Source organism: Zalophus californianus, chromosome 4 (genome assembly GCF_009762305.2).
Source record: "Zalophus californianus isolate mZalCal1 chromosome 4, mZalCal1.pri.v2, whole genome shotgun sequence".
NCBI classification, from domain to species: domain Eukaryota; kingdom Metazoa; phylum Chordata; class Mammalia; order Carnivora; family Otariidae; genus Zalophus; species Zalophus californianus.
Window position 1 is genome coordinate 57369609 of NC_045598.1, and position 20778 is coordinate 57390386.

The 20778-nt window shown below is 34.4% G+C and overlaps 1 protein-coding gene across 2 annotated transcripts in view; it reads left to right on the top strand.

The window, feature by feature from the left end:
* LRRC7 (leucine rich repeat containing 7) overlaps nucleotides 1-20778 on the top strand; it is a 939042-nt gene that overhangs the window by 646713 nt on the left and 271551 nt on the right. For both annotated transcript variants that reach the window (XM_027572982.2, XM_027572991.2), the window contains one exon: nucleotides 15460-15538. In XM_027572982.2, the coding sequence (XP_027428783.1) occupies nucleotides 15460-15538 (79 nt within the window). The remainder of the gene's footprint in view (nucleotides 1-15459; nucleotides 15539-20778) is intronic.

Genomic DNA, 20778 nt, shown 5'->3' on the forward strand with positions numbered 1-20778 from the left:
AGAATGTAAATTTTGTTATTAGACGGGGGGGATTTTTCTGTTTTGGTCACTGATATATCTATCTCAAATGTCTTGAGCAGTAGCTGGAAAATAATAAGTGCTCAGTAGTATTTGTTATATTTTTGGCCAAACTTACATGTTTGGTGATGTTGTTAAATGCTGGTGCTGATGTTGATATTCTTGCTGATGACATATTCCTTCAAATGTTTGTGGGAGTCTCCCATGTCCTCAGATATTCATAAATCTTGATTTCCTTCCATATGAATGTAGCTCCTCATTTTATTAGAATAAAGCAAGGATTAATCAAAAAAGTTTATGTCTAGGCACTATGAAGATGTAAAACATAACCCCTCCATCATTAAGCAAGTTGGTTAAACTTTGTGTGTGTGTGTGTGTGTGTGTGTGTGTGTATGCATGTGTGTGTTACTTTGGTTTTTTCAGGCAATATGTTTGGTGCCAAAGGAACAGGCATGAACAAAACAGGTCTCTGCCCTCATGAAACGTACATTCTAGTGGATGCATTAGACAGTAAATAAGTAATTATGGATGATTAAATAAACAATTAGGGTGAAGATACATTGGATGTGAATGGGCATGTACAGTAGTGGAATAAATCCATTTGGTGTGGTTAGGGAAATTTGCCCTAAGAAATGATACCTAAGCCCAGACAGGACAAATAGAGGTGGTTATTCAATGGGTATAAAATTTCATTTATGCCGGATGAATAAGTTATAGAGATCCATTTTATAACATGATGCCTATACTTAACAATACAATATTGTGCAATTCAAAATTTGTTAAGAGGGCAAATTTCATGTTAAATGTTCTTATCACAAAAAAAACAAATAGTTGGGGGACAGAAGGAAACCCTAGGTGGTTCTAGATATGTCTATTATCTTATTTGTGATGATGGTATCATTGGTATTTGCATATATCCAAAGTCATCAAGTTGTATACATTAAATATATGTAGTTCTTTGAGTCTCAATTATACCTCAGTACTATTTTGTTATTAGGGAATAGTTCAATGAAGCCTATGGCTTGAGGAAGTCCATGAGGCACAGTAACATCTGAATAAAGGAGAACATTTCATCTGAAGAAAACAATAGAGTGCAAACAGGGACACACACATCTTTCTACACCAACCTGACTTACCACATAGAGGGTTTTCAGGAAGACAATTATAAAAGGACCATGTGTTGACTTAGAGAGAATGGCAGCTAGATTTAGGCCCACTGAAAGATGACATTGTCTACCTTTATTCTTTTAAGAATAGATTTATAGGTCACATATTTGTGTGGGTAGATATTTCTGTACTTATATTGCTTATATACTTAAATACATTCACACATCAATTTCAAATTGCAATTCTGAGAGATATCATATGGCCCAAAATAACACATCCCTTGGCCTTCAGGCAGGTTTAGCTGAGTAGTCTGAGTAAATAAATATCTATTTCTTTCAAGAGGATTAGAAAAAAATCATCCCCAAATATAAACACAAAACTCCTAAGAAACATGTTATTTTATAATAATCTCCTAGTTGCCCTCGTACATCAAGAAGTTTTTGTTGCCAGGAAGTGAATTGCAAGTTACACTTCATTGATTCAGAAAGAAGTGTGTGAGCATCCTTAGAAGTCCTTGTGAATATTGTTTAGGAAGTTTTTGCTGTGCTTATGGTCTCTATATTCTGGAAATATTTATGCAAAAATACATGCTAGACATAGTGAAGCAATCTGCAAAATTAGTATAGTACAAAAGGTTTGATGAACATGATGATATATCAGCCATTGATGGAAGTTATGCGAAAAGTAAAAGATTTTGACATATCAGTCCTTTAACAAAATTATACCTACAAAAGCTGTCCCTGAATTCTATGACAGAGACCTAGTCAGTTACTTAAAGAACATTATATATCCTTTGGGAATCTGTCAAGGGAAGAAAGAGTAGATAGGAAAAAATAAGTGCAGTGTCAGCATCACAATTGAAAAGGTTGGAATAGTCCTGGTGGAGGAGTCAAGGTGTGAGAGAATGTAATCTGTATTGGCATTTAGATACCGACAGTAGAATGTTTGATTCTGAGGCAGGGACTCACTCAAGTACTAGTCAATCTAGGGAAAAATTTGCTTGAAATATCCTTGAATTTGATAAGTGACCTTTTATGATGAAACTAATTCACTTGGAGGCTGAGGTTAAATCTGATCTTGATGGTCCATGTCGCCCCAAATCTTTACTTTTCATATCCATTTCTGCCACCTGACATCCTGATTCACCATTTTCCCTCCATAATTCAAAAATACTCTTTTATATTAAAAGCTTTTTGTTTAAGTGAACTATTGTGTACCGAAAAGATATCCACACAATTTGTATGAATAGCTTTCATCTAACTCTCTAACCACAGCTCCAACCAACTCATATCCCCTTCCATTTCATTCTCAGGTAATGCCAAATTGTTCCCAAATGCATAAGGTGGTTACTTGTGACACAAGGAACAATACTATTTTCTCTGCCCAAAATATTCCTTCCTCCTCACTGCTGTACCTCCTCAACCAGAGTCCTCGGCACCTTTAAAAGACATTTCAGATATCATTTATTCTGAGAAATATTCCTTACCCCTTTTACACAAAGAGAATTGTTTAATCTATGAATGTGCTATTAACCTTTATTTAGGTCTAATTTTGTATCTTCCAATAAGGTTTTGTGATTTCCTTCAAGAGACACTTGAACACATTTTATTAAATTTATTTCTAAGCAGTTTATTCGTTTTATATTGTGTTCATTTTTTAAGTACTTTTTTAAAATTTTAGTTGATGTTATATGGAAACATTACTAATTTTGATATCTTGATCTTATATTCAGCCATGGTGCTGAATAATGACCACTAGATTCTTTTGAATTTCTATGTATAAAGTTATATTTTCTGCATATGACAGTTTTTTTTTTCCCATCCTTATACCTTCATATCTTTTATGTCATATATCTTTTAAGTTATACTTTCCTAGGAAATCACCTATTCCATCATTTAGATATTTAATTTTATTGTCACGCATTGCTCATAGGCTTCTCTTATGCATTTTATAGATCTGTGCCATATCTGTGCCTATTTCTTCCTTTCTATTTCTGATGTTGTTTACTCATGCCATCTGTTTTTTCTTTTTCTATCATCCATCCTGCCAGAAGTTTTTCTACTTTACTAATCTTTCTAATAAAGCTTGTTAGGCTCTCTATTAGTTTGTTTATTTTCCATCGTTTTTACTTTTTACTTCCTACTGCAGCAATTTTTATTATGTTCCTTCTCCTTTCTTAGGGTTTACTCAGTTGCTTTTAGTATTCTAATATATTTGGGGCTTTTTCAATCATCACCTTATTTTTATTGAACTATATTGCAGACTACATGGTCTGGATGCTACTGATATCTCATTATTTATTGACTTTTACGTTGTGGCCAAGTATATTGTCAATTTTTAAAATATTCCCTTTTGCTTCTAATAAAAAATAAAAATACACATCCTCTGGTTATTGAGTACACACTAAGGATCCACTAATACTACCCAATATACAATTACCTAAGATATATAGGTACATAGAGAGAAAGAGACAGAGAGAGATGAGAGACAATAAAGAAACATTCATGCTGCATGTAAATCACCCTTCCTCTCTTAAGTCTTTCTGTTACCAAATTTACATGCAGCAACCCATGGGTAAATGTATCACTTTCCATGCCAATGGATCTTTTATCATTTATTCCTCAGATCTTAATTCAATAGTAAAATAAGAATCTTATGTCTGTCAGAGACAAATGCATTTTATGATATTGTGATCTCTGAATAAATAGCCTATGCCTGTTTGTAGAGCTGATACATAGTCATAATAGAGTAAATTGTTTTATATGATAAAGCAAGACAATGAATGATAAAGTTTAATTAGGCAGTGGTTCAGTTTTAAGTCTGATTGTTGATTTGTCATAGCTTCAGAGAGACTGATACTATAATTTAAGGACTTTAATGAAAATGAATTAACATGAAAGCCCTTCTTAATTCTGCAGCAATTAAGTGATTTTTCTCTCATCCTCTAAAACTTACTTCTGTACAAGAACAGATTTGAACAGCATCATAGTGGGCAAAATCACTATTGTTAGTTAAAATGAAAGGCAATCTGAGTTGAAGGCATTATTATGTGTTTTACTAACTTGCCAATTATTCCACCCTTTCCCCAATGCATGCAAAACACTGACAAATAATATCCTCAAATTTCAGTGAGGAGAGGGAGTTTCTCTCAAACACTCTAGAAAAAGAAGATATGAATAACCAATTAAATGATAAAAATCTTTAAAAATCTGAGCATAAGAGAAACAGAGACTCTATTAGTAAGTATATAAATTCTTAGGGAAATCTATTTTGGGTTACCTTATGTGAGCTGGGGAGAAAATGTTACCATGCAGTTGTTATCAATTAACAATAAATACGCTTTTTTGTGTCTGGCAAATCATTAGACCATTTGTTTAGAGTAAAGCTTAGTATTTTGCCCTATTAAATGTCTCCCTTACAACACTCTTACCGGATTATTTATCTGCAAATCACTAGCGCTTCCCTTACTGTAAGACTACCTTTCCTTTCTATAGAGTCCGCTTCTACCCAAGATTACAGTGTTGAAATAAACTGAGGATTGACTCCCTGTATTTCCATTAGAGACTATCATGGCAACAAATACCAGGTCTATTTTCTTGCCACCTTCTCAGCCTAATGCCAGGAGTTTTAACTTTTTTTTTTTTTGATGTCTTCATCAAGAAATAAAATCAATAAGCAATGTTCATGTGTATCACTAGCACTTACTCCTCAGGGGATGGAGTTTACAATCTGTTAATATAATTAAATATATATTTTTAAAAAGGGAACCGCCCTCACACCCTCATCCTTCTGAGGTCTGTTCTGAGCTCTGTCACCTGAACTGATAACTTTTCCTTAAGTCACAGCAGAGCCTTTTCTGAGCTGAGTGATTATTAACCTGTCTTCTGTGTCTCTGTAAATTCTGAAAAATTGTAAAAGAACAAAATCGAACTGGTAATGAAGCATGTGAGCCCTCTCCCTACTACTCTGTACTCCCTCCCAGCATCAGTATAAACTCCTTGAGAATAAGAACTGCTGCACCATACACTGTTTCTAGATCCTCAATAGTCACTATCAATATGCAGGCATAGTAAGTGCTCAATAAATTGGTTGATTGACAATGAAGGAAATATTCATTGGTCAAATATGAAGTAAGATTATTAAACAGTTCTTTTTACTGTTATGAATGTTGGTTTTTGAAGTAGAGAGAGAAAGGGAGAGAGGCAATCAGGTATCACTTTTTAACTCATTTTGTCTAAGTTAGATTGATTCCTCTGTGAATCAACTTATTGTTGGTCAAGGTCACAAAGACTTCTCAAAATTTTTGCCAGACATATCCCTAAGGTAGAATCAATTGCATGACTATCTTAAATTATTGATTACCTTACCTGCACTTGGTTTTTCTCTTTATAATGCCACTAAAGTAGGCAGAGTCTTGCAGGAGTACCTTTTGATTCTCCTTGCTTATGTTCCTACTGAGTTCTTGATTCTCTTCACTAGAGTGGTTAGAGGTAAAGCAAACCATTCCAGTCTGTTTATTTTTCTTGTTTTTTTTTTCCTTTCTCTTTCTTTTAAGGTGTAACTGACCTGTACATTTTCTCCCAATTTTAATAACCTAATTGCTGAATGCTTTTGCTTTCTCATATGCAATAGGCTAGTCCCTCTGAAATCTCTCTATAATCATTATTTCCTACTCAGTGAAGTATTGCCTCATTTACCAAATATCTTTGGGGAATGTAGGTTTATACACAAACTAATTTTCCAAAATAAAATTATAATTTATCCTTTTATATATCAAAATATTTTATTTTAATCATTCTGGTTGGAAATTGTTCCAAGAATGTTTCATATTGCATTATCTTCTTTAAATTGGTGTAATTAATGCAATTTAACTTTTCCAGGTTGACTCGAGTTCATCATGAGCTGTCTTATTGAAATTTTTTTAGTACATGTAGCTGCTTACCTCTACACAAGATAAGAATGATAGACTTGAAGAGTTCTGTTAGTAACATAGTAGTTTTTCCCATCACCCCTTCTATTATTAGACATAATTATAATTTATTCATACTGATACCCTGCCTATTTTGAGTAGCCCCTACTTATTTGTTCCCTCTGATAAATATCAGCTGAACAGTATATAAAGAATACAAACATTCTGAACTAGGTTTATAGCACTTGTTGCAGATATATTAAATTCAGAAATAAGGAACTTTATTCCTGACCACTACACTCAAAGTTTCAGGAAGTTGATACCATCTGAAATTTGACTGAAGGCAATTATAGAACAAATGCAGTGTACAGTGCCCCATGTAAAAATGCTACGTAGTCAATCTTGAGTGTGCACTAAACTCAGAGTTCCAGAAAGCTGGGGTTGTTTGTATTTGCCCTAGAGAGTACATATGGAATAAATGCAACATATAGTACTCTGTTATAAATGCTACATTGCCAATCTTAGATAGCTAAGACTTACACCCCAAAGTAGTTTAAATTGTAGATCTGATGGAGGCAGCTTCACATAGGTAAAGTTTGATAGTATTTGGAATAAAGTTGAACTGGTTTCAAATTCTGGCTAGCCTCTGAGACTCAGTTTCTCCATTAGTTAAATGGGAGTAACAAACCACTTTAAAAAAATTGTTGTGAAGATGAAATAAAGCAAAGTGCTTATAAATTTTCTCAATAAATTCCATTTTTTTCTGCTCCTGCATCTAATCCAATTTACTAGATATACAAATAGCCTGCCTGTTTTCTCAAAATTGAAAAAAAATTATAAAAATCAGTATCACAATGAAAGTACAATATTAAATGAAAATATTAAAATCTCATAAACATATTTCCTCCTTTATTTTATACAAGATATAACATTTTGTTTTTGTCTCTTATCAGCTAATGGCACTTATATCCCAGAATGAATCATTTGGACTGATGATATCTGTGAAATTTGGAAGATAAGCCTGTCAACATGCACTATCCACAACTATTATGTGTACTGATTCATACAAAATTTATAAGTAATAAACATAAATTTTAATGCATTTGAGAGAGCACTAACTCGTTCAAAATTTTGGTATTTGTAGGAAGTCTTTTATATTATGTTTGAGTAGAAAGAGCCTCTTATGGTTTGTTTCCCTCTCTGGTTTCGTCTTGTTTCATTTTCCCTCCCCTCCCTTATGATCCTCTGTCTTGTTTCTCAAAATCATCATATCAGTGAGATCATATGATACTTATCTTCTCTGATTGACTTATTTCGCTTAGCATAATACCCTCTAGTTTCATCCATGTTGTTGCAAATGGCAAGATTTCATATTTTGATGGCTGCATAATATTCCACTGTATATATCTATACCACATCTTCTTTATCCATTCATCTGTTGTTGGACATCTAGGCTCTTTCCATAGTTTGGCTATTGTGGACATCGCTCCTATAAACATTGGGGTGCATGTGCCCTTTCAGATCAGATCACTTTCTTATACAACTCCAATCATCATTTAACCTTATCAGAACCACCAATCTATTAATATTCTGACGTATCCTTCTAACCTTGCCTTTTTTGTTTGTTTTCTTTTGCCCTCTTTGCATGGCTTGAATTCTGTGGTCTCATCACATGACACCCTTGACACCCCTTCTCCTTTCATATCACTCTGCTTGCTCAGTAAAATGACAATCCTGGCTGAATCCAACTGTCTACCTATTGCTAAAAGGATCTGGAAAAACCATTCAATCACACTGACCGATATCACTTAAATTCATGATCAAAAATCTGAAGTGCAAACTTAACACTTCCCCAAAGTCATGTTATACTTCCCTAGTCCATTGACTCTCCTCCTCTGGTGATTTTTTCATTTGTTCTCCTTTGCCTTCAAATTCCCACATCTTCTCTCCCATCTTTGTGGCTACTGATTCTACTCTACTGAAAAAATTAAAGCTCTCAGATGATAACTTCCCAAAGACTTACCATCATATCTACCCATCCACAAGCATCTGTACCCATAGTCTCTGATTCCTCCCTGTTAGTACAGATGGACTATTCCTGTTCATCCCTGGAGCCAGTCTCTCCACTGAATAACCACCCTCTCTTGCCTACCCATGGATATCACTCCAGCAATTCTCCTTGCTTTCTATGACATCATTAAGATTTTTTATTCTGTTTGTTGACTCTAAACAGTGTACACACATGCTGTTATTTTTTCCATTCTAAAGAAAACTTCTTGGCTCCTCTTTCCTGAATGTCCCCTTCCCCCTTGCAGCAAAAGCTCTATCTATAATTTCTTTCCTCTCATCCTCTCTTAAATCATTCTAGTCTTTAAGCCCACTACTCCTCCAAAATCATTCCAGTCAGGGGCACCCTGATCTCCGCATTACTAAATCCATAGGCAGTTTTTGGCCATCATTTCATTAGACCTATCAGCATCATTTCAAACAACTGATCACTTCTTCCTAGTCAACACATGTACTTCATTTGGCTTTTAGGAGTCAATACTCACTATTTTTTGTCCCATCTGTCTGATTGACTTTGTTCAGTCTTGTATGCTGATTCCTCCTATCCTCATTTTGGAGTCCTTCATGCTTCAGTTCTTGGTCCTCCTTTCTTCATTATCTTACATCATTGATGTTCACATTTTGTCTCATGGTTTTAATACTATCTATATAATAATGAATCCCCAATATTTTGATCTACAGTCTTGACCTCTCTCCTAAACTCTAGGTTCATAAACAAATACCTACCTGACATGTCCTCTTAGAAGTCTAACAGACATCTCAAATTATACATGTCCATAAGTGGACTCTTTATCTTCAACACCTATTTCACATATTGAAATACCTTTAATCTAAATTAAAGGCCAACCCCTTCATTCAAGTTGCTTGGGCCAAAAAAGTCCTTGATTCATCCTTGATTTCCTTTTTTCTTTCATACTCCAGATCTAATCTATCGGGAAATCTTATTGGTCTTACATTCAAAATACATCCAGATCCCATTTACTTCTCACTCCTTCCACTACTCTCACCCACAGTAAGCCACCATCAACTCTGTTCATGCTTTACTTACAGAAGCCTCCAGTTGGCTTTCCTCCTAGAAAGGCCACCCTATTCAGGGACCAGAGTGGTCCTCTTAAATTATAAATCAGACCAAATTATACTTATGTCCTTCAATGTTTCTTTATTTCATTTAGAGTAAGAACCAAAGTCCTTGCAATGGCTTGAGAAACCCCATATGAGTAGATACCCTCATCTTACCCCCCGCATACACACCCCTATTACCTCTCTGACTTAATTTTTTGCTACTTTTCTCTTCTTTGCTGTATTTTAACCATTCTGGACTCCTTGCTTTTTTTTAGAATACACCAGGCATACGCAGGCCTTATAGTATCTTCACTATCTATTCCCTGTGACTGGAACATTCTTACTTTCCACTTTCAGACATCCAGACATCTGTTTCTCTATCTCTCTCACTTTTTCAAGTCCTTGCTCAAATGCCATCTTCCTAACCAATAATGAGGCTTACCCTAATCACCCTAGTTAACTTCAAAATTCCCAGGTGTTCCTTCTTCTTTTTTTTTAAGATTTTATTTATTCGTCAGAGAGAGAGTGAGAGAGCACAAGCAGGGGGAGCGGCAGGCAGAGGGAGAAACAGGCTCCCCACTGATCAAGGAGGCCGATGTGGGACTTGATCCCAAGGTCCTGGGATCATGACCTGAGCTGAAGGCAGACGCTTAACTGACTAAGCCACTCAGGCATTCCTAAAATTCCCAGGTGTTTCTGATCCTTCTTCATTCTGCTCTAAATATCTTTTCCCATAGTGCTTCTTATTGCTAAGATACTATATAATTTTATATATTTATATTAATTATCACTACATTTTATTGTACAGATTCCTCTGCTAGAATACAAGCTCTGCAAATGAAGTGAATGTATCCACCTTTATGATGCTGTATCCCCAATGTTTAGTACAGTTCCTAACACAGTAGGTACTTAAATATTTGTCAAATATATATATGAATGGCCCTTTTCTCTCAGGGATCTTATAATTAGTTAGTGACCCAAATATCAGAAAGCTATATATAATAAGATGGTAAAGCAGTGACTCCTCAACTTCTAAGCAAGTACTATGTCTCATTTCTTAGTGTTATTTAATTTCAGACATAGTATAATCTAAAATGCTAGGTGTTAAGAGGAGAGAACGACATGGACTAAATTAGTTGAATAAATTTTCATGCAGATGATAGAATTTAAATGTATTTGGATGATATTTAGACAGGATTTAGGTGAGAGAGTGGATGAGATCAGGTAAAAATTGTAACATTAAATAAGTATATTCAGAAAATAAGAGTTAAAAACAGTTTACATATTATATAAATGTCTTACATTCTGGTTTGTCTTTCATTTATGATCATAAGGATCAATGTTGCTATTATTATTGTTAGGCTCTATGTTTGATAATGACAAAATTGTTTGCTTCACTTAGACTCCATAGTTATCTATTGCATGGGGAAAAACATTTGCTTTCATACTTTAATGTCAACTTAAAACCAACTTAAAGCCTAACCTAAGATTTAAAAATTTTTTTTTTTTAAAGATTTTATTTATTTATTTGAGAGAGAGAGAATGAGAGACAGCATGAGAGGGAGGAGAGTCAGAGGGAGAAGCAGACTCCCTGCTGAGCAGGGAGCCCGATGTGGGACTCGATCCCGGGACTCCAGGATCATGACCTGAGCCGAAGGCAGTCGCTTAACCAACTGAGCCACCCAGGCGCCCAAGCCTAACCTAAGATTTTAATGACAATTTAGTTTTGTTTTTTTATTTTGACACCAATTTTTTTATAACTAAATAAAGTTGAAATCTATATTATATTTACAGGTTTAAGATCATTCTGTCAAGACTTAGTCATCTGCATTAGAAATAGATAAGGTAGTCCAAATAAAAACAACCAGATAATCTAAAATCTAAATTTAGCCATGATTTTTCAATTTCTACCATGCTAGGCAGGAAAGATCCATATTTGATTGATTTCAGAATTCTCCTCTTTCCCTACTTCTGCACACCCTCTGCAAGAATGACAGAGATATGTAACGGTCAAATGGAGGAAGCAGGAAAGAGAACAAGAATGACTAATCCACAAAGTGGATAAATTCTTGAATAACTGGAAGTTGAGCAGGAGTTTTTCAATCTAATTTCTTTTAAAAAAGGAAGGGCAAAGAATCAGATAAAGTAGTCAATTATATCTTTTCTACTTCAAGGTATTAATATTCTGTTAATGCAACTTTGGTTAATTCCATTACATTGAAAGTTTTGTTTCTGTTTTAAGTTCAGGATGCAGAAATGTCATTTCTCATTTGACAGTATTTCTGTGAACATACTCAAAATAGTTCTGTGGTATGGTTACTGAAGTGAACATATTGGGAAAATATTACCATACTGTCTTGATTGAGAAGGTAAACATTTATTGGTATTATCAGTTATTTGTGAACAGAACAATAGTCCATTTTTAAGACTAAATACACCATTTTGACTATATTTTGCCATGTAATTATTTTAGAGTACAATTCTCATTGTTTTTTCAGCCTAGGTTTGAATCTTGTCTAAATATAATGAGCTTGAACCTCCAAGATTCCCAAAAGTGGGCTCTTAATACCGTTGGAAGAGAGTTCCTTATAGGCTTGTGTTAGAAAGCTTATGTGTTGTCTTAACTGAAAAACAGGGAGTAGAACTTGAATTGTAATGGTCTAAATATGCTTGACCCCCACCCCCGCATTTCCTACAGTTATCACAAGTAAAAGTGGTTAAAATAGATATGTTGTTAAAGTGGAGAATACGTATCCCTCTATTTCTGGATGAATATATTTGAAAATCAAAACAAAGTTCATGTTAGAAAATATGTGTGTGTGTGTGTACATACATATATATATGTATATGCACACATCACAAATATAACCTTTTTTATAAATTGAAAACACTGTGTTTCAGGGAACAGACAGATCAGTCACAAAGATTGGTTGATAAAGGTGTGGATTCTATAATCAAATCTGTTATAATTTTAATAGGAAGGAACATAATGAAGTAAAAAGGAATAAAAGATATAGTGTTTAAAAATTGAATTAATTCCTACCTGTACTCATTCTCATCTATAAATACCCATTAGTATTTATATAAGTCAGCTAATCTTTGTTAATGTATGGTTCTTCATCCATAAAATGAAAATAATATTGCCTAATATATCTTCTTCACAAGATTATTAAGAGAATTAAGTTATTTTACACAGTGGCATAGAGAAGAGTAAGTTACCTTAACTCTTATTAATACATGAATTTTATCTAGTATATATTAGGCACTTGTTAAGTGCCAGACATGATACTAATTGCTTTACCTTCTTACCATCTAATACTCAGATCAACCCTGTGAATTAGACAAGAAATGAATAAGTGATGCTCAAATATTTTATCATATAAGATTATATAGCTAGTTAAGTAACAACACTGAGATTCGTTCATGCTTCCAACCTGTGGTTTTAACTCTTTGCTAAACTACCTCTTATGTTTAGATTGAACTATGAGTTAAAGATATGCTCTAGAACTTTTCCTAAACTCTAGGGCCCATATATTAGTACATATGGTAAAGTTTCTCTGGAAACGTTTTAGAGCATTTATCTCAGATACATGTTGTTTAGATATTGGAAAATTCTTTCAGCACACTAATTCCTACTTATTTGCTTTGTTCTCTTAGGTGGATACATTTTACAAATATATTACCTCAAGCCACCTCATTTTGATATTTGATTCCTTTCTTGACTGAGACAGTCTGCTTCTATTTACCGTTGACCCTTGAGTAACACAGGGGTTATGGGTGCCATTCTCCTGCACAGTTGAAAATCCACATATAACTTTATACTCTCCCAAAACTTAACTACTAATAGCCTACTGTTGACTGGAAGCCTTATCACATAATTTGTATATTAATTAGCCAATTAACACATATTTTGTATATTAAATGTATTAATACTGTATTCTTACAACCATGTAAGCAAGAGAAATGTTAAGAAAATACATTTACTGGGCGCCTGGGTGGCTCAGTTGGTTAAGCAACTGCCTTCGGCTCAGGTCATGATCCTGGAGTCCCAGGATCAAGTCCCGCATCAGGGTCCCTGCTGAGCAGGGAGTCTGCTTCTTCCTCTGACCCTCCCCCCTCATGCTCTCTCTCTCTCTTCTCTCTCTCAAATAAATAAAATCTTAAAAAAAAAAGAAAATACATTTACAGTACTGCATGTATTTATTGAAAAAAATTCATGTTTAAGTGGACCCTTACTGTTCAAATCTATGTTGTTCAAGGGTCAACTGTATTTCTAATAATTATAGATAACATTTATGCAGCACTTTGTGCCAATTACTTTATCTGCTTTATCTCTCTATCCTCACCACAACTCTCTTTGAAACCATTCGTACAATCACCGATTTTCAAAGTAGGAAACTAAGACATAGAACATTTAAGTGATTTTCATAAGGTTATCCAGCCAGTAAGTGAAGATGGGATTCCATCTTAATTCAGTAGACTCTGCTTTGAACAACTTTAAGTTTGAACTGCAAACAACATAATAAAAGTTTTTAAACAAACAATTTAGTAGTATTTTCACACAACAGGGAATTCCATTTTCAGTCAAAGATAAAGAATTACAGTGTTTTTCTTAAAATCATTTTTTAATTTGCTTCTGTTTCCATGTCTTGGTTTATACATAACTTAAGGAAAATTCATTCTAAGGCAAGCACCTGTACAGATAAGGCACAAGGTACGCCAGTATGCAATAAGTCCAAATTGTTAATCAAACAGAAAAAGGTAAAGGGGTAGATGAAGTCTTATCCCCCTGTTGTTTGCTGATATCCAAAGTAAATATAAATACTAAGGGAAAATGTTGAGGACATCTCAAGAATTGACTTACTGACTTCTTTGCCATTTTATTAATGTCTAGTTAATGAAGTATCTGTAGGTATTATGGCCTTTCCAAAAAAGAAAATTGGCTTTTCTCATTCAATTTGTACATAATGCAGCTTTTACACTTCCTTCGGTTCTTATTAAGAAGCTGAAATACTTCAGCAATAACTTTAGGACAGCATAGTTTCTGATGAAATTTCATGTAGGGAGAAAAAACATGAGAAACATCCCCATATCGTCTTTTATACCCTTCATTTGCAGTGGATAAGTGACCTGTCTTGCTTTGACTATCTTCCTGCTGCTTCACTGGGCTTCAAGGTTTTGTGGACATGGTGGTCTAGGTCAATGGAATCTAGTAAGGTGGAAGGTTTTCTTTCCTGTGTATCTATCATGAAAAAGTTCAACAAAAACCTACTGCAAAATGTTTCTTATCCTTTTGTCAGATATGAAGTAGTGAGCAGGACTAGTTCTTTATGGAAATTTTTACACCCTTAATAATAATTTCAAAAATGTAGAGCAGGTAGTACTGCAGGCATATAGGGATAACTTCATATTTCTGCTTTCTCTTCTTTTATAGGACCTACTATATTTGATTCACTTGTATCAATTGAAATATCCTCCACATCTCTTATTTCTCTGACCCTCACATTTATGGGTTAGGTTTGTGGCTTACTGATTTTCAGTTTTGTAGAAAGACCTATGTTTTTCTGTCACATAGCCTACAGCACAACTTTGACAGCAGATGAGCAGTTCTCCAAGGGCGATGAGCCAGGCTGGCTATCTGAGAGACTCCAGAGAGGACCCAAGGAAGAGCTGCTCACCTCTTGACCCTTTCAGGCAGATGCAGAACTACAGTCTGCAATGAACAAGGAAGAACTGCATAAAATTTGTTAGAGACCCACATTAATTTGAGAATATATACTGGTTTTGTGATATATCCTTAGATATTTTCACATGCATGTGTTCAATCTTTCCATCTTATAAAATAAAAGAAACAAATATTTTGTCATCTGTTTTCTTTATATCTGCTGATATCCCCTTCTCCCAGTAGCAGCACTTAATGACCAAATACCTAATTAATTTTATTGCTTTAATTAGTATAGACCCAAGATCTGTCTTATGCCGAATATACAATTGTCTTCAATTTTATATCCAATTTCCTACTATTACTGTGATAAAATATTACTTAAATTTAAATTTTATTTTTAAAATGTATATATTATTTTTAATATGTATATATTATGTAACATTATTATGTAACACTAATATATTAGTACAGTATTATACTTACTTAAATGATTATCTTAATGATGTATTGATACTATATCTATACTGTATATTAATTCATAGTTTTTAAAATTATTCTTAATATTAGAACTATAATTTAAATAATTTTTGCTGGTACATTTTCATGTGCTTTTTTTTTCTTTACATTTTAGGTGTACAAGAATTTCCAGAAAACATTAAGTGCTGTAAGTGTTTAACAATTATTGAAGCCAGTGTCAATCCCATTTCTAAGTGAGTATGAATGATTACACTTTTTTTATATTTATGTTTCCGATGGATAATAATGTACCCAGATAAAGGAAATTCACATAATAAATGAATTTTAAATACTGCATTTAAAATTCAATTTAATAGGATGATGAAAAATAATCAAATCAGAATAGTTTAACAAAAGATGATTAAAAACATAGCTGAATAATGATGAAGGTCTAACTGGCACAAGATGGCATTACTTTGAAGTTAACTATGGCATCATTCTGTGGTTCTCAGGCAACATTCCATGAAAGAGCACTGAAATGAAAGAAACAGTTATTAGTTATGATCTTGGTAGAAAATGAACATCGAGGATCTAATGAAAGTTCAAGAGAGTACAAGAGTTTGAGATATTGATAGGTGCATGAAAATAGCTGATCATGTAGTTCCAGTTGGAAAATGAATTAAGTATAACCAGAAAAAGGGACAATTTGTGTACAAGGAAGAGTGGAAAGAGAATTCTATGAGGATGACAGAATGGAAGACTTGGATGGTAAAGTTGTTGTGATCAGAAATGGGGCATTTGTGGCTTATGATCGGTTAGTAGAGAAATGCCATGGGAAGATGAGACCCAGCATGTGTCAATGTTGGCAAATTATAGTTATGTCATAGGGATGGTGTGTGCTGTGCTATCAAATAGGTCAAGAAACATTGGAGTGAATGGATTGGATAAGTCACAAATCTGAATGTTAAAGTCACTTAACAATAGAAGTGGACATAAAACCTGGAAGGACAGTAGCAGCAATATCTGGAAGAGGTTGAAACAAATCAGTGGTATTGGGATGCAGATAATGAGTCTCAGTAAGACTAACATTATAATTATACAAAAACTGACAGTAGGATTTGAGAAAAAACCTTAAGTGATCTGTTTATATTAAATTGGGGAGACTGGGAAAAACTGAAGCCCACTGGAAAGGCATTTAATGAGTGGAGTGTTTTTTAGAAGAACAAAGGAAATTTATCAAAGGGAGTATGAAGGGAAATTTTTCATCAGTACAGTTGAGAAGAGGCTGTTTCTCTATGGGTCATGAGAAGAGGCTGTAGATGAGACTAGGAACAGAATATAAAAGAAGGAGATAAAGTTTAGATAGAGATCTTTACAGTGAATTGTATGTAAAATAATTTAAGGCCTTTAGTAGAAAGTGTGGAACATCAAGAAATAAAATGTATTTGAAAGAGAACAACTTTTCTACCTCAAAAGTAGAATATGGAAGAGAAAAAAAACAGTGAAAAGTATTTTTCAAAACTCTTAAAGCAGAATGCAATTCTCTCAACAAAGAGTAGACATTACGAACTTTTCACATCAGGACTACAAACATATCCTTGACTTAAATCATAATCCAGAGCAGATGATGAATTGTTTTGACTTCTAGTTCTTTAATCCTAATAGCTCATCTTATTTAGAAATCATGATAAGGTCTTTGGAAGTGGAAATCAGATGATAATTTATATCTTTATGAAGCTTCAAAACTATAGTTTTATTGGCTGTGTCTCTGGATTCCTTCCTTCTTTTTAAAAGATTTTTAAAGATATACTTTATATACAGTAAAATTCACCTTTTAGCTGTATGGCTCAGTGAATTTTGACAAATGTATACAGTTGTGCACCACCACCGTACTAAGATATAGACTATTTTCATCTCCTCAAAAAGTTCCCTCAGCTCAATTATCCACTTCTCTGATTTCTATACCCATGGTTTTGCTTTTTCCAAAATGTCATATAATTGGTTTCATACTTTTGTGTCTGACTTCTTTCACTTAACACAGTGATTTTGAGATTTATCCACATTGGTTCAAGAATCGGTATTACATTCCTTTTTATTTCTAGGTAATATTCCATTGTATGGAAATACCACAATTTATTATCTATTCATCAATTGATAGACATTTAGGATGTTTGATTCAGCATATGTTTTCTATTGGGTAAACACCTAGGAGTGGTATACTGGGTAATATGGTGCATGTAGGCTTAACCTATAAGAAATTTTCAAATCTTTTTCCAAAACAGCTACCCCATTGTCTTTACCATCAGCAGTTTATTAGAGTATCTGTTGTTCTTCATCTTTATCAGAATTTGGTGCTATCCAGGCATCTGGGTGGCTCAGTTGGTTAAGAGTCTGCTTTCCACTCAGGTTGTGATCCAGGGGTCCTGAGATTGTGCCCCAAGTCTGACTCCCTGCTCAGTGGGGAGTCTGCTTCTCCCACTCCCTCTGCTGCTCCCCCTGCTTGTGCTGTCAAATAAATAAATTTTAAAAAAAGAATTTGGTGCTATCAGGTTTGTTTTTTTTTTCTATTTTTACCAACATACCTCATTGTGGCACTTCACTGTAGTTTTAATTTACATTTTTAATGTCCAGGTAACATGTTTTCATTTTCATGTATTATTTACAATTTGTATTGCTTCTTCAGTAAAAGTTCAAATCTCTTGTTCATTTTTTTTAAAGGTTTATTTATTTATTTTAGAGAGAGAGAATGCCCAGAGAGAGGTGCAGAGGGAGAGGGAGAGTCTCAAACAAACTCCATGCTTAGCATGGAGCCGGAATCAGGCCCCATCTCATGACCCCAAGATCACAACCTGAAATGAAACTTAGACTCAGATGTCTAGCTGACTGCACCACCCAGATGCCCCACATCTCTTGTTCATTTTTATTGCCTTTTCTTATTATTATTGAATTATATGAATTCTGGGGGTACCCGGGTGGCTCAGTTGGTTAAGCCTCTGCCTTCGGCTCAGGTCATGATCCCAGGGTCCTGGAATCAAGCCCCACACCTGGCTCCCTGATCAGTGGGAGGTCTGCTTCTCCTTCTTCCTCTGCCCCTCCTCCTTGCTTGTGTTCTCTGTCTCTCACAAATAAATAATCTTTTTTTTTTAAGATTTTATTTATTTATTCGTAAGAGACAGAGAGAGAGAGAGGCAGAGGGAGAAGCAGGCTCCCAAGGAGCAGGGAGCCGGATGCGGGACTCAATCCCACGACCCTGGGATCATGACCTGAGCCGAAGGCAGACGCTTAACCATCTGAGCCACCCAGGCGCCCTAAATAATCTTTTTTTTAAAAAAAGAATTCTTTATGTATTCTGGCTAAAAGTCCTTTATTTGTATGCAAATAATTACTCCTATGACTTATCTTCTCATTTATATATTTTTTTTAGTTTTATTATGTTATGTTAATCACCATACATTGCATCATTAGTTTTTGATGTAGTGTTCCATGATTCATTGTTTGCATATAACACCCAGTGCTCCATGCAATACGTGCCCTCTTTAATACCCATCACCGGGCTAACCCATCCCCCCGCCCCCCTCCCTTCTAGAACCCTCAGTTTGTTTCTCAGAGTCCATCGTCTCTCATGGTTCCTCTCCCCTCCTCCAAATTCCCCCCTTCATTTTTCCCTTCCTCCTATCTTCTTCTTTTTTTTTTTAACATAAAATGTATTATTTGTTTCAGAGGTAAATCTTCTCATTTTTAAAATAGTGGCTTTCAAAGAGAAGATTTTAATCATATATTATTTTATTGGGTTTATGCTTCTAACTGTATAAGTGATCTTTGCTAAATTCATAGTCTTAAAGATTTTTCCCTATGCTTTCCTCTGGAACTTTTGTAGTTTAGGCTTTACACTTAGGTCTATGATCTATTTCAAGCTAAATTTTAGGGGCACCTGGATGGCTCAGTCAGTTGAGCATCAGGCTCTTGATTTCAGCTCAGGTCATGATCTCAGGGTAGTGGGATCAAGCCTACATCAGGCTCCCTGCTCAGCTCAGAGTCTGCTTGTCCTCCCTCCCTCTCTGTTCCCTCCCCCTGCTTGTTTGCTAGCTTGTTTGTTTGCATATGGATATCCATTTATTCCATTACCATTTGTTGAAAAAATTATCCTTTCTTCATAAAATTACCTGAGTACTATTTTTTTGTAAATCAATTGATCATATGTGTTTGGATCCATTTCTGAATTTTCCATTTTGTCCATTAATCTATATGCTTATTCTTATATCAATTCCATACTGTCTTAATTACTATAGCTTTATGGTGTAATTCATACAATCAAAGAATGTGAGTCCTTAAACTTTATTCTTCTTTATCAGAATTATTTGGGCTATCTATACCTTTTGCTTTTCCATATAAATTTTATAATCAGCTTGCTATTGTCTACAAAAATGTAAAATCCTTCTGGAATTTTAATAGAGATTACATTGAATCTATAAATCAATTTGGGCAGAATTAGCATCTCAAAAATATTGAATATTCCTATTCCTGAGAATAATATATCTCTAAAGTTACTTATATCTTTTAAAATTTCTTTTATCAGGGTGCCTGGGTGGCTCTGTAGGTTGGGTAGTGATCCCAGAGTCCTGGGATCCAGCATCATGTCGGGCTCTCTCTGCTGGGCTCTCTGCTCAGCGGGCAGCCTGTTCTCCCTCTCCCTCTGCCTGCTGCTCTGCCTAGTGTGCTCTCTCTCTCTGTCAAGTAAATAAGTAGAAATCTTTAAAATAATAATAATAAAATAAAATTTCCTTTATCAATGCTTTGTAGATTTCAGCATATGAATCTTGTATATGATTCATTCATCCTGTTCCAAGTATTTCATGTTTTTTGTGCAATTGCAAAAGATTGTTCCATTACTCAATTATTTATTGTTAGTATATAGAAATATAATCAGTTTTTCTTTATCAATTGTATATCCTGCAATCTCACTAAATTCACTTATTTTAGTAGATGTTTTGTAGATTTGTGGCTATTTGTATGTGGACTATCATGTCACCTGTGAATGTAGACAGTTTTGGTTTTTTTTACATCATTTTCAACCTATGTGCTTTTTATTTATTTTTCTTTCTTTCTTTCTTTCTTTCTTTCTTTCTTTCTTTCTTTCTTTCTTTCTTTCTTTCTATTCTTTTTATTTCTTTATTGTACTGGATAAGACCTCCTTTACAATGTTGAATAAAGGAGGTTAAAAGAGACATTGCCTTGTTCCCAACTTAAGGAGAAAGCATTCACACTTTCACTCAGCAGCTGAGTAGAGTTAATATTCTAGCAAGACAGTATTATGTAATATAGTTATGAAGTGACATCTCATATTTTCCATATTCCATTGATTAGAAGCAAGTCACAAGTCTTATCACACTTAAAGGAAAATTATACAAGATCATGAACATCAGGAAGTGAGGGTCATGGAGGTCACCTTGGAATCTGTCCACCACATATTTGATATCTGGTTTGCTGAGACTTT